Source organism: Rhododendron vialii, chromosome 6a, assembly GCF_030253575.1.
Source record: "Rhododendron vialii isolate Sample 1 chromosome 6a, ASM3025357v1".
Taxonomy (NCBI): domain Eukaryota; kingdom Viridiplantae; phylum Streptophyta; class Magnoliopsida; order Ericales; family Ericaceae; genus Rhododendron; species Rhododendron vialii.
The window spans coordinates 39,860,293-39,875,178 of NC_080562.1; the positions used below are offsets into that span (position 1 = coordinate 39,860,293).

General features: G+C 37.5%; 1 protein-coding gene and 1 pseudogene across 1 annotated transcript; one reads left to right on the forward strand and one right to left on the reverse strand.

The window, feature by feature from the left end:
* Positions 1-542: 542 nt before the first annotated feature.
* LOC131330928 ((-)-germacrene D synthase-like) lies at positions 543-6,800 on the reverse strand. The gene is made up of 7 exons (XM_058364693.1): positions 6,471-6,800; positions 3,272-3,542; positions 2,533-2,908; positions 2,210-2,428; positions 1,987-2,125; positions 1,405-1,653; positions 543-968 (listed from the first exon to the last, which is right to left on the reverse strand). The coding sequence occupies exons 1-7, from the start codon at positions 6,600-6,602 to the stop codon at positions 672-674; spliced, it is 1,683 nt and encodes a 560-aa protein (XP_058220676.1). The 5' UTR covers positions 6,603-6,800; the 3' UTR covers positions 543-671.
* A 4,697-nt stretch (positions 6,801-11,497) lies between these two features.
* On the forward strand, positions 11,498-14,002 carry LOC131328735 (large ribosomal subunit protein uL2z-like; annotated as a pseudogene).
* Positions 14,003-14,886: the final 884 nt, after the last annotated feature.

Genomic DNA, 14,886 nt, shown 5'->3' on the forward strand with positions numbered 1-14,886 from the left:
TATTTTGATCTTTATTGTTAAAGGAATTGTACACCCTTATTCATACTCTTGAGAGAGATTATCTTTTTGTGAGTGGTTTTAGAGAGAAAATCACTTGGAGATAGGTGTTACTAGCACCGTAGTCAAAACTAGTTGGGTTAGGTATGAATAGCACCGAAGTCAAAATTAGTTAGAGCAATTAGAGATAGATTGCTCATTGTAAAGGTTGTCTAGCACCCGCGAAGCTAGAAGATTGTAACTATTGGAGATATTGTTGCAAATCCTGAGTTGGAAACTTGGGAAGTGGACTAGGCCGTAAAGTTGCGGACTGAATCATTATAAATCCTTGTGTTCGATTCTCTCTTCCCTACTCTCTTTACTTTCAGTTTTGTGTATCTATAACGCATGAGTAAATTGATATATTATTAAATAACGAGTTGTGGAAGAATATCTTGAATAATTAGATTTTGCATTATATTTGCGATACACAATTTACCTCTCTCTTGGGATGCTATTTGGACCAACAATTATTAATAATATTTTTGTTGTTTCAAAATAATAATAATAATAATAATACGATAAAATTTGCAATGGAAGTCCATGTAAATTACTCCTACGATTATTCTGTAATGCTTCTATAGCTAATAGATAATTAATCCTTGGTAGCCGTCCATGGAAGAGAGAACCATTTGCTAGTTGATTTGCACAGGATTGATGATCACCGAGGTAATGTAGCCTTTGAGCTTGGTCTCGGGATTTGTGTAATTATCTTCATCCTTGTATAAAACATCCATCGCCCGGGCAAGGTTTAGAACCCGCATGAGGAGAGGCATTGGCGTTTCAACTGGGTGGAGACATGCTGCATTTATGTCTTTCCATGCATTCGTAACAAGTTTTTGAAGTTCAACAAGCGCCTCATCCTCTGTTACACCATGCTGCTTTATATAACATTCAACGGCCGAGGGTGCATCCCCTCGTTGTTGCTCAACCTACAATTCCCATATTAGAAGTGTTAGCATGATTTAGTAGAGATAGAGGTGGGAAATTTTACGTCTAGTTTTGGTTGAATTGTTGGAGATCGAATCCCATGTAGATTGTATTTTGGACAGTTTATGATGAATATACCCATTAGTCCTCTCCACTGGATATTTAAACCTATCAATTTGTGTCATCATAGAGGCATGCACAATAGCCAAACTTATGTATGGAGGTCTAATACATTTTTAGGCAATCATAAGCAAAAAGAGCTTACGTATGGAAGTCGAATACACTGTGATGGGGCCTTATGATCTTTTTAGGTTAACTCAACTAAATGATTTTGAAATTGTTGTTGTTACTATCATAATAGTTTGAGTGAGCTCTTTGTAGTGATAGTCGCGTTCTGAAAGTATTTTCTGATACTTTTAAGACATTTATATATCTCACCTTGTGGCTAACCATATCATCCATGAGTCTAGCAATCACTGCTGCAGCTTGAACAATTAAAGGATCGCTTGATACCCATTCAAAGGCCTCTTTGGTCGCCAACTCTGCCATTCCAACAAAGGAAGTGGTTGCAAGCATTTTATAACCACTAGAATTGAGTGCAACACTCATATACTCATCCATAGTTGGAGCATAGCCCCCATGAAACCATTTGGCTTCATTAAAGTATGCTCTTGCTAATTTCTTCAGCTGGGAATTCACAGAAAATGTAATAGTATCAGCTCGTGACTATGTTAGAATAATATTAGGGCATGTTTCTAGGTTTTGCAATTACGTTTTCTGTTTAGTCTAAGTTAGTATTATTCCTGTTTCCTAGCTAGTCTTGGTGCCTTTGTTAAGCATGTTTTCCTTATTTGTTTAGATTTCATAACCACCAAGTCTTGTAGCCTAAAAAATGCATGCTAGAGTTATGGTTTATATGCATCAATGAAAATAAAGGTGGTTGTCAATTTACTTTTCTAACATTCTAAATTCTATCCACACTGACTCCTACTACGTAATCTAATTGAGTTTAAGGCTTACTGCAGATTTTGCATATTCTGTTGCATATGATTTTCCTACTTTAGCCATCTCATCGTCAATCTCATTGTAAACATCTAAAAGGGCTTGATAAAATAGTTTCATGTAGGCCGGTAGTTGGTCCAATGCTCTCATTTCCCACCTGCAAATCAAGTTGCCACTTTGAATGACTAGTCTTGCATTAGATGAAATCTAAATTAAGATCGAGAAGGGGAAAGAATGAAACCTCTCAATTGCATCAGTGAAGAGCACAAGTTCTTCCAAGTTTCCATAGATATCATAAATATCGTCCATAATTGAAGCCAAGGTAATCACTTTAGTTAGAAGCTTCCTAGCAAAGTAATATTGAGGCTCAAAGCACACACCCATCATCCAAAAGTAGCACTCCACCAATCTATCCCTTGCAAAAGGTAGTTTATTTGCAAAGTCTAAATCTTTCCACCACCTAAAAAAGCAAAAACAAAGATGAAAGTACCATGAAACTAAATCAGTATGTCATACTTGTAAGACCACTGCAATTCGACTCGATTAATGAAGTCGATCATGCACCTTGTGATTTCGCGTAGCTCCCTCTGGTACAACTTCTGCAAGAGGTTGAAGTCCAATTTTGCAAAATCCAGTAGAGTTTTATTGTGGGAATCATCTTGTTCGTAGAACAAGAAGTAACATCGTGCCTCAAGCCTTGTCAAGCCCTTGTGGATGGGTTGATTCAGAGCATGAACTACTTGTGCTGCAAGAGGATTCTTGCTTAAGTTTGGTAGTGCAGAGTTGAGGTGAGTGGTGGTAAAAGTCAGTGCTTCGTCTAATATATCTTCTCCATGCACCCTCAGATGTGTAGCTTCGAACAGGCATAGCATTCCTCTTACATCACGAGCTACGGATTCTTGAAATTTTCCTTTGTTGTCCTTGTATTTATTGAACACATCTATTTTACATGATTTGAGGCGTGATGAACCGTGTGAAATAAAAGAAGAAATGACATGATCATAGATTCATATGCGCTTCAAAGTATATATGAGCGACACAAAAATAGTGATAAGGGAGAGGGTTTTAGTTAAAAATTTTCCGAATTGGGAAGGGTCAAATGCTAAACTTGGACAAAATAAAAAAATACTCAAGCCAGTGAATGGTCAAGTGAACATAAAAATATTAGGAATATATCATCACATTCTCATTCTATCCCAATGTTTCTGCCATCCAAACTAAGGTTGCGGTAGTAATCGAGAAAATTTAATAGAGATGTTGCTAGAGTATTTAAACCAATACCCACAAGACAAAGTGACTTTACCACAGGAAATGGGATGTCCATGTTGTCTAAGTAGCCGAAATGAGAGAGCCACAGTGTAAAGATCTTCATCATCGGCCATTTCATAATAGGTTTCATAGATGTCCTGTAATACAGTCTCAATCTCGGTTTTGAAATGGTAGGCCACACCTAGGCGTTGAATCGCATCAATCAAGTTCAGCTTTTGTGAAGATTTATCAGCTCTCGCCGCGATCATCTCTCTCACTTTTTCTTTGAGCTTCTCAATTCTTTGCTCCATTTTAACCTCCATTTCCTGCAAAAGCCACACAACTTAAAATAAGCTCATTTTGTACTACCTGATGTACTAGTGAATATAATGTCTAATATGACAATAACCGCATAGCTTAATAATTTCCACGTAGTGTAGGGAGGTATTCCCGAGCAGATACATTTAGTTACCAAACACGTGATGTTTGGGAACACGAGGTAAATACGACTGGACTTATCGCCGGGCAGTTCGGTGAACAGCGATATGGACCAGTGATATGAGAAGTCATGGCTTCAAGCAGACTGTTCGGTTATGATACAGCCGAACAGTTGTAGTAAAAAACCTAGCACGTGATACGAGTGATCACGGGTTGAAAACAATGCAATCGATATCCGAATAAATGGTACGTAGGACCATAGTTTGAATATAGACAGGACAGTCATCATGCTAAACAAGTGTTCAGCAATATGGACCAGTGACATGAGAAGTCAATGGTCCAGGAAGGTTGTACGGGCTCAAGGACCAGTTACATGTGAGGTAACTGGTCCAAGCCGTCTGTTCGGCTATGAGACGGCCGAACAAAGATGGAACTCCAATCGAGAGTAGGAGCAGAGAGAATACTCTGGAAGATTCCAGAATAGTCATGTCTCATATAGGGATAAAGATCCCAAGAATATAGGATCTGAGAAAGATACCCAACAAGTATGGGATGTTCGGCTCTTAATGGAAAAGAATCCTAAAAGGACTCTTTTCCATAAACTGATAAAGGAAACGAGACTCCTTGATATCCTGGGTTTCCTATACGAGTTAGGAATCCTATGGCAATAAGGATGCTTGGACAGCAAGCATCCATGAATCTATAAATATGAGGAAAACCTAGAGGTGAGAGGTACGCAATACGTTGCATTATTATTGCTTTCCTACTGATAATTAGGGTTTAACTGCTAGTACGTGATACTAACAAAGGCATCGGAGGGCCTTTGCCACGAGAGGCAAAGGTGCACTCACCCCCTGTCTATTTTGCAGATTAGGGTTCAGACGTCGAGCTAGGGTTCCGGTGAAGAGGCACGAATAAGCCGTTGCAATCCAGTTGATCCGAAGCGTCAATTGTTTTCATCCCCCTACACGTAGTTCATGTGATTGGTCTGTGTAACACGTTACGTCAAAGGGTGCCAGGAATATAGTACTCAAACATCCCAACTATGTTGCCATGCACCTAACCTCTAGAATCAAGATAATCATATGTCACTCCAAATCCAAGCAAGAAGCCCACTAGGCAAGATACCAACCAAGGCAGAGCAGAATTCTAAAGAGAGGACAGGCCCTCCAGAAGAGAAAACTACCGTGTTAGAAGCCCGTTTTGATCTTACACTTGTCATGAGTTAAAAGAATAATGAAGGAGAAATAGATTTTTCTTAATTTCCTACATCAAACAAAAATATAAGAAACATTCACTACAAGAAAAATTCAATTGTGTGACGAATGAAAATCGTCACAAATTGCATGTTTTTCGTCACAAATAATATAGGTGACGAAAAAAAATTTGTCGACTAAAGGTTGTCGAGGATTCCTACCTGGTGACGAAATCTATTTTTCGTCACCTATAGTGCCTTTTGATGACGACATATTTCGTCACCAAAAAGTGAATAATTGCTGACGAAATTTTTTTCTTCACTTATTGTGCTTTTTGACGACGAAAAAATTCGTCACTGATGGGTCACATTGGTGACGAAATTTTTTGTCACTAATATAAGAAATCGGTGACGAAATTTTTCGTTGCGAAAGATGTTTTCATATGGGAAAAGAAATCCATCTTTCTTGCTCCTACTGGGTTTCGAACCCAAGTCCCTTGAGTTTTTCGCACAAGCTCCAACCAACTGCACTACACACACTTTTCAGTAAATATTTGAAATATCTAATATATAACACATATGTTTAACATGAAAATATATTTCGAATGTAATTTTGGACCTTTAAACATTAAAATTAGCAATTTTGATAAACATGAAAGTTGTAGGCAATTGAGTTATTGTTCAAACCCAATTTGAATTATCTCAATCGGAGATTTTAGTAAAGAGTTATGTCCGAAATACATTTAGTGACAAAGCGCAATTCATAAATTTCGTCACGAAAGGTACCCGTAAGCGTTAAAATGGTGACGAAATTATTTTTCGTCACCAAAGTTAAGCATTTGGTGACGAAATATATTTTTTGTCACCAAATGATTATCTTTGGCGACAAAAAATAATTTTGTCACCTTTTTTAAGCTTTCGGCGCGAAAAATGTATTTTATCGCCAAATGGGTACCTTTAGTGACGAAAATATTTTTTTCGTCGCTAAACAGGCATAATTGGTGACGAAATTATTTCGTCACGAAAGTTATCAAAATAGTGACGAATTTATTTTTTCGTCGCCAAATATACTCATTTAGTGACAAAATTAAATTTCGTCGCCACTTTTTCGTCACTAATTTTCATTTTTCTTGTAGTGATTTTTAAAAAATCCGCAAAAATATATTTACTGCATTTTAGTTTTTTTTTTTGCTCGGCAAAACAGAACTTTTATAAATACTCGAACGGATACATCGAGGAGACTCAAGCACAGAAAGATTACCAAAAGAAAACAAAAGGAGCAGCTAACCAAAACCCTCCAACAGAAAGTTGGACGGCTATCACCTCACCCCCCAACCGAATTACAACTTCAGCAATCTAACTCCATCCAAAACAATCCTAAAATCCTCCACTGAATACACCTTTATGTCGAATTTTGCCTTTACCCACATTTCAATTCTAGTTTTGATCAACTCAACCACTTCCCCAGAACTTGTTGTAGCATTGTTGAAAACATAAGCATTCCGTACCAGCCACAAAGACCACACAGTTGCAAAGATGACCACATTAAAAGGCTGAAATAACTATTCGTGTATTTTGTACAGCTATATGCATGATTTAATAAAACCTGAAGCAATTTTACCGTGATAGTAGAACCGTAGGCAAGGAAACGATCTCCCCAAATGCTAGGACGGTAATTTGCAGAGCGACGTTGTGTGACCTCAGGTACACTACTCTGGGTTAATGACAGAGTTGGACTAGTAGTCATTTCCATTTTTCTTGGATGGGTATGGGCTGTTTGGTGGCAATGAATGTTAAGAGAAGAGGGACTAAACAACAACAAATTAAAGAACACTCTTTAGTCTTTCCTTTCACTCCCTGGCTGATGCATGGGATTAGAGAAAAAAGCTCTTGGGCTCGCAATTTATGAAGTGTTTTTCAAGTGAGAGAAATATACGGTAGCCTAACTAAAATGTTTGTTAATTCCTTGCTATTTATAAATCGAGTACTAGCCAGTGGTTTGAGCCTTGCGCACAACTTGGGCCTCTCTTAATGATGGCCGGCCAGCAATTTGTTTGCGAATTCAAAGCCTATCGGAGTACTGTTTCATTATTAGGTTAGGTCCCTAAAAACTTTTTTTTGAAAGGCAGCAGGAAATTTTATTAATCTTTAAAATTGTTACAAAGATTAAAATTATTCTAACTATGTTGACACCCAAACCATTGACAATCATATGTCAAACAAGAAGCGGCTATATTCCTAAAAAGTTGAGAGAGAGAAACAAAAACGGAAACAAAGCAGAGTTCGGACGATCCTCTTGAGGTTTCCCCTAAAAAGTTGACATATAACTTGAGGACTTTAGACAAATTGTTTCCACTAAAAGACTTTAGATATTGTATGTAGGGCTGTGCAAAAAATCCGATGAATCGTGAAACCGGTCTAGACTGAACCAATCCGTTCCTTTTGGATTTTTTTGTGCATTTAATGATCTGAGCACGAATTGAAAAATTAGAGAACCGTGACTCGCGGTTCGATCCATGAACTTTTATTACGAAACCTTGGATTAACCAAATTGAACCGTAAAATATTTATTTTTATAAATAATAAATAAATAAATATGTGTATGTGTAAATAAATAAATAAATATATATATATATATATATATATAAATATATATATATACACACACACGTACACACACTATATTGTGATGTAAGGTAGATTTGAGCTTAAGGGCCTGGATTTGAACCACTTGAGAACTGCAGAGCCCTACAGGTGTGTATCCGTTATCTTCATTCACACGTGATGTGGGAAGGTATTGAGATGCTTTGTTCTTCTTTTTTTATTTTTGCTAATTAAAATGCTTCCAGGTTTATCGTTGCCGGTAATCAAATTACATCACTTACGAGCCTTCCTGAACTTCCTAATCCAGAGGTGAAAATTTAGGATTTCGGGTTGGTGCTGTGCAGTGAAATTCACAATACCGTGCTGCGCATTTTCAAGCCGGAGATCAACCCATAGACAACATAGGCCAGCCTAACTCTTAGGACAACGCCCACACCTATTGGGCTAAAGCTTGCACCCTATGGGCCTCAAAGCCCATATTACAAACAATTCAGCACAAGAAAACCCTAAGGCGAACAAGAGCTCGTTTTGTTAAATACTTTTTTGTTAAAATCCACACCACTGCATGACACCATCCCCCAATTCGAAAATTTAGGACTGATTGCATTTTGCTAAATACTTTATTGTGCTTTGATGGAAGATCCTTTTTTGTGAAGTGTTTATTTTTGCTTGCTTATGTAACGTAGTCCGGGGATAAAATCGTAACCGATCCGTGCTTCATGGATTGGATTGGAAGCAGATCATAGAACTTTTGGTCCAAACACGAATTTCATTTTGTAAAAATCGTGACTAGCACTTCGATCCTTGGATTTCTAGAAGTCCGATCCAATCCAGACCATGAACACCCCTAGTTGTATGTAAGAGGAATAACTTGTCCCGAAATCCGTCATTTTGTTGACTTTATAGCACATTTGCTAGTATGTTTCGTTTAGACATGCTAGTCAAATAACCATGCAAACTAGCATCTACACCTAGTCGTTATAGCATCAATAAAATGTTGGGAAACTATCAATATCATACATAAATTCGCCGCTTCTTTTGAGCAGTTTTAATTACTCCATCGAGTAGTCTTCTAGCAGTTTTAACTAAGTTGTGTTTGGTAAACAACGTAGCATTCAAATGTTACAGCAATTAATAAGTGTGGGGCTTTAGATCTCTGGTTAGGTTACTTCTCTAGCTTTTGGTTCAGCTGGGTTCGAGCCTAACATCTCTGCCTAGCTTGCATAAGGAAGCACGACTAACAGATCATACCGGAGGGACTTCGGAATGGTCCTCTAGCGTGAAGATCACTCACACTCTCCTCTCAATATAATGAACACTCCTCTCAATCTCTCTCTCTCTCTCTCTTGAACACACTATACAAATGAGAATACAAAAGAGAGCCCAACAGGGCCTAACCAGCCCAATAACAAAAAACAGGCCCACTAGGTGGACCCAACACTCTCTACATCTTTGCTACACTCTGCATTTAATATACTCCCTCCGTCCCAAAATGGATGACAATTTTTGAAATCTGTGTCAATTTCAATTACTTATATCTTTCAATATGAATCTCAAAATATATGCAATATGGATCTTGTTTGATAGTTCTTGATTAGTTCTATTATACAAAGTTTTCAAACTCAAGAAAAATATTATAAATTGAAAGATATAAGCGATGAAAAATGACACGAGTTTCAAAAATTGTCATCCATTTTGGGACGGAGGGAGTACAATATAACCATGCATATATAGGCAGCAGTAGGAAGTTGTATACACACAACCCCCCCCCCCCCCCCCCCCATTGCATTTACTTAATAATCTTTATATCTTTTTTCACTTATATTTATTTAATATTATTTAAGTATTCCAATATTTCAATCCGGTTTAATCAGTGCAAAGATCATATTTTTTTTATCATTTTATCTTTCATGGTCATAATGAATTTTTGACTCTAAAACCTTTCAACGAGCACTCTAAAGCTCCTAGCTACCGAGATTTCAGTGATGTGATGAACCTTAGTTATAGGGATGACAATGCCCCATATCCGATGTATACCCGCCCCGCCCCATTCATATGGAGGCGGGGTTTACCCCAAATTTTTTCCAATAGTGACGGGTATGGTGGGTTTAAAGAATACTTGCTTGGGGTATGATTTTTATAATCCCCGCCCCAAATGCTCGTTCCCGTCCCGCCCCAAAATCAATTATACATACTACCTATGCTACGTATATTATAAGAGAAGTTATTTTGTCACTCTTCTTTTTGTTAATACCACTCCTCTTTGTGTTTTTATTAGATAATTTATTTTGTGAGAGAAGAGGAGTGACATTAACCCAAAGAGGAGTGACAAAATCAATTTCCTATTATAAAGGTATATATAATATATATAGTATTAGTATACATGATATGAATCTTGATTAGTATTAGTTACTATGTATTTCATTACCTGTTTTAACAAATCTTACCAATTACTACCTGTTATAAACTACTTAATCGATTCAAAATAGCAATAAGGATTGTGTTTCTAAAAAAAATCTCAAAAAAACTAAGTAATTATTATTATTAGTATTATTTTTGCATTTTTTTCTAAGTAATTATGCTTGCACTTTAATTTCATTTTTATGTGTCTCGGAGGAAGAAGGCGACTTGGAGGATGGAGCGTCTCTCTAGCTCTCTCTCTCTGGATTTTTAATTTTGAGTTTTTGGTGGGTTTGGGGTGTGCTCCTTATGTTCGGATTTGCGGAGTGTTTTGTTTTCGGTGTTATTATTTTTTGGTGGTCGTCTATTTGTTTGGGCTGCTTTGGGGCTTTAAACTTGTTTTGGTTCTTTGGTTGTTTTTTGTTTTTGGGGTTCTTGGCAGGTTTCCTGTTTTTGGGTCTAATTTGGCGACTTGCTTGCTTTTAGGTCTTGGGTTGCTTTCTGTGGGTTTGCCCTTCATCATTTTAATCTTTGTAATCCTTTATAAAGATTAATAAAAAAAATTTCTTATAAAAAAAAATAGCAATAAAGATTGTGTTTCAGAAAAGAAATCTCTTGCCTATCAAAAAAAAAAAAATAGAAATCTCAAACAATATTCTAAGTACGTAATTAAGCTTGTACTTAAGTTTCATTCTTGACTTCAAATCTTTTTTGTTCGAATATGAGTATATTTGGGGAAACCCCAATCTCCACTCAGAGGCGGATTTGGTTCTTTATCTTATACTACATTCCCAATGGAAATTAGGGTGGGATAGTGAAAGACGCTCCAATTAGGGATTGGGGATGAAATAGAATCCCCGATTCATATATACCCTACTTGTTGCCATCGATCCCTACTCACTTATTCCTTCTATCAACATTTCGTTGGTGACAGAGTAATGTCCGTTTTTGCAAGTACGTACTCCAGTATTGCATTTTTTGTATTCAAATAACAAAAAAAAAAAAACCATAGTAAAAAACCTTACGGTTGCAAACTTGCAATGTGGTAGTAAATCTCACAAACTGATACATTTAGCAAGTGTAGTGTTGTTTGTCATGAAGCACTCAATTGGGTTCTGATCAAATACAGGTCGTATTTTGTATCGTTCGATCCGACAATATTGTAATTCTTTTTGTTCTGCAAGATGTCTTCAGACATCAAATCAAACTAATGTACGTTATATCATAGGATATCATGAAACGAAATTTTTTCGGACTATATTAAGGGGGAGTTTGGCCTAAATTAATTTATTTTCAAAACAACCGGTGTTGTTTACTCTTACTGATCTTTGTTTAGTTAATAAAAAATTCTTGTATCAATCATTTGTCTCGGCAAAATAAATAAAAAAAAAAGGTAAAAAAATACAAGTCCAGTTAAAAAAATTGACACGTAAGAGAGTATCTGTATATTTGTTGGGCTTGAAGTTTCTCCACCTTGGACTTTAGCCCAACCAATATCTTGGGAAAACCATAATAATCCCACCGTTCCCTAAAACCCTAAAAACCCTCAAACCCAATAAATCACGCAAAAAACCTCTAAACCCAGAGAGGAAATCGTATTCCCCATAAATCCTACTCCCTAGAGAGTAACAGAGAGAAGGAGTGATGGGAAGAGTTATCAGAGCGCAGCGTAAAGGCGCGGGTTCCGTGTTCAAGTCCCACACCCACCACCGCAAGGGTCCGGCGAGGTTCCGCAGCCTCGACTTCGGCGAGCGCAACGGCTACATCAAGGGTGTCGTCAACGAAATCGTCCACGACCCGGGCCGTGGCGCTCCCCTTGCCCGGTTCACCTTTCGCCACCCTTTCCGGTTCAAGCACCAGAAGGAGCTGTTCATCGCAGCGGAGGGCATGTACACGGGCCAGTTTTGCGTTTTGTGGGAAGAAGGCCAACCTAATGGTCGGAAACATCCTTCCCTTAAGGTCTATTCCCGAAGGTGCCGTTGTTTGTGACGTTGAGAACCATGTGGGTGACCGTGGGGTCTTGGCTAGGGCTTCTGGTGATTATGCCGTTGTTATTGGTCATAACCCTGATAACGATACCACGAGGTATGTAACTAGGGCTTGTGATTTTTCCTTAAGGATTCTTTGATTCATTAATTTATTTGATCAGTTCAACGCTAAATGGTCTTTTTCCACTGTGTGAGCCGTAGATGGAATCAATTAAACAATTGGGGAACCATGCAAAATCTCTGTGTGTTAGCGTTTTTCTGTTTATGAAAATGCAATGCTGACATTTCTTAGTCTACCGTAATCGACAGTTAGTTGATGAACACAGTGGCATAATTAATTTGTTGTTAACGAACAGTTTTCACAGCCACATCTAAGAATCTGAAGCTTCTATGGATAAGGGATTTTTGGCTTTTGACCCTTAACAGACTTATAATTTGAGTACAAGGATACGAATTAGTTTATTTATTTTGGTTGGCAAACTGGCATATATGTAGAAACTAAAAATACTTGTTATTGTGTGTTATCCCTAATTATTATGATGATCATTGTGCATCTGATTGTCAGAATGAGTTTCATCGTCTATTCTAAATCCAATTGGTGTTAGAGAATATAATGAGTGCTTCCCGCTTTTTTGTTTTGCTTTTTTTTTTTTTTACGGTATTCATCATTGTACCTAAGGTCTAGTTTTAGACTGATCGTAGAGAGCGGGCATTGTGTTGCCGACAATTCAAAAAAATCTTGAAGGCATAGAAAATAAAGCAATAAAAATTGTTCTTTGCGAGCAAATACTCGCATTCGTTGACTTCGCGGCCAACATACTGCAAGAAAGTTTGTCTGATCGTTTTCATGATTAGCACAGTTTGAGCAACCCTTTTTCTATTCCCTATTGGTTGATAGCACAAAATCACACCGGCCACTTTAATTTGTCAGTTACTACTTTAGCAACATGCAGGCTTGTCAAGCCAGACAAACATGTCACTTAAACTCCCATGTTTAAAGTTTGTGAACTCGGTCAAAAGAAGTTAATTAGAGCTTGGGGTTTATAAAGTAGTATTAATTTATTTGATCAGTTCAACTAGGAATAGGGCTTGTGATTTTGCCGTTGTTTCGTTTGCATGTTTTTTTTTATTTTTATTTTTATGGGCAAAAGAATTTTATTAAGAAAACTCGACAGGGTTTTAGTTTGTATGTTTTTTTTGTTTTGAAATGGCAAAATACTATTAAGGAATACTTGATAAAGGGTATATCAAGTTGGGGGAGAGAAGGGGATCTAACCAAAGGTTTTAGTTTGTATGTTGGTTTGGGCTTACAAAGCAATTAGCTTTTGAATCTTCATATTTCTTTATGATAGAAACTTATTCACGGCGGAGCTGTGAACAAGTTTTTCGCGGAGCCGTAATCAAGTTTTTGTGGATTCGTGCATTCGCAGCCTTCCATCATTAACACAATCAATTGTTGAGTTTGTTTTTCAATCAGGACCATTCAAAAACATTTTGGACGCATTCGATTGGGCTCTGTAAACCCATTTTCACGGTATCCTCCATAAAAAAGATATTATTGTTCTTTATATGTTGTTTACTTTTTAAAATCACCACTTCAACAATGTGTGGAATTTCCACACGTACTCTTTGTCAAGTTTTTATAAAAAAAAAATTGCCAATAAAAAAAAACAATGTGTTCCCACACTAGTGAAAGTTAAAAGTATTTTTTAATATGCTTATTAGGATGTATTGCACTACTATTTTATTTCATACAACTATAAGGTGGCTGTTTTTGTTTGCAACTTTGCATAAGTGATCACTGCTACTTGATGTGCTATTGACAGGATCAAACTCCCATGGGGTGAAAAAGGTTGTGGCTAGCAGGTGTCGAGCGATGATTGGCCAGGTTGCCGGAGGAGGGCGCACGGAGAAGCCATTGCTCAAGGCTGGTAATGCATATCACAAATTCAGAGTCAAGAGGAATAGCTGGCCCAAGGTTCGCGGTGTGGCTATGAACCCAGTGGACCATCCCCACGGCGGTGGTAACCACCAACATATCGGCCATGGCAGTTGCGTTAGCCGTGCTTGTGTGTCTGGTCAAAAGGTTGGTCAAATTGCTGCCAAGCAGACCGGTCGTGGCGGTGTTAAAGCTATAAGAGCGCTTAAATCAGATTTTTAAAGAATCAATCAGTTTTTGTTTTTGTTAGTGTTTATTTGCATTTTGTCAATTTTGAGTATCAAACCCTGTGGGCAGGGGTGTTAGTCAGTTTTAATTTGTTGGTAATTTCAAACAATAGTATTCAGTCTTGTTGGTGATTAATTTCGAACTACTTTTGTTTTCTTGAATGATCATTCGTCATTTTATATATATTTTGCTTTTTTATAAAGTTGTTTTATTACTATTGAATTTGGCGATCAATTTTAGTTGACTATTCTCGGTTGATAAACGAGTGCAAAAAAGGTCCATTCAAACTTGGTTTGATCAAAGCATAACGAATTTTGAATATATGACTATGATTAACTGGGTGAGCTAGCTAGCTAGTTTCAAATGAGTTTTACACGAGCCGATCTCATATAATAAGTAGTTTTTAAACGTCAGTGAACTACAAAAGATTTGCACCAAACTTTTCAACTGCACCATATATATATCATCCACGATGGGGATATTGTCTGGTACGTCTTCTCGGAGTGGAATGCTGCTGGGGATTTCAAAGACACTACCAAATACCAATATCTTAAAAATTCTGCCATATCGTTCGATTTGAGAGGTTATTATTCAGTGGCACTCTGACAGCGCCAAGATTACAACGGTACAATGGACATAGATATCAGAGAGACATCTAATTTATTCTTTACCCCGGTGTTTACCAATTTTTCCCTCAATCGAAATCGACGGAGATTTCGGGAAACAAAGCCAACAACAAAAATAAGGGCGAATGTGGCCATGTCTCCACAAGACGGATCCGTGGTTCCACGCCGTATTTCAGGACTTCACCGGAAGAGAAATGGCAGTCGAGTCAAATGTGAGATTAAGACCGAAATTGAAGACAAATGGAAGAGACT

Excerpts from the sequence above, each read along its gene's own strand:
- LOC131330928 (XM_058364693.1), bottom strand. The coding sequence starts at position 6,602 with ATGGAAATGACTACTAGTCCAACTCTGTCATTAACCCAGAGTAGTGTA. Across the intron at positions 1,654-1,986 it reads CAGAATATGCAAAATCTGCA|CTGAAGAAATTAGCAAGAGC; the intron begins GTAAGCCTTAAA and ends GTGAATTCCCAG. Across the intron at positions 969-1,404 it reads ATGATATGGTTAGCCACAAG|GTTGAGCAACAACGAGGGGA; the intron begins GTGAGATATATA and ends TGGGAATTGTAG.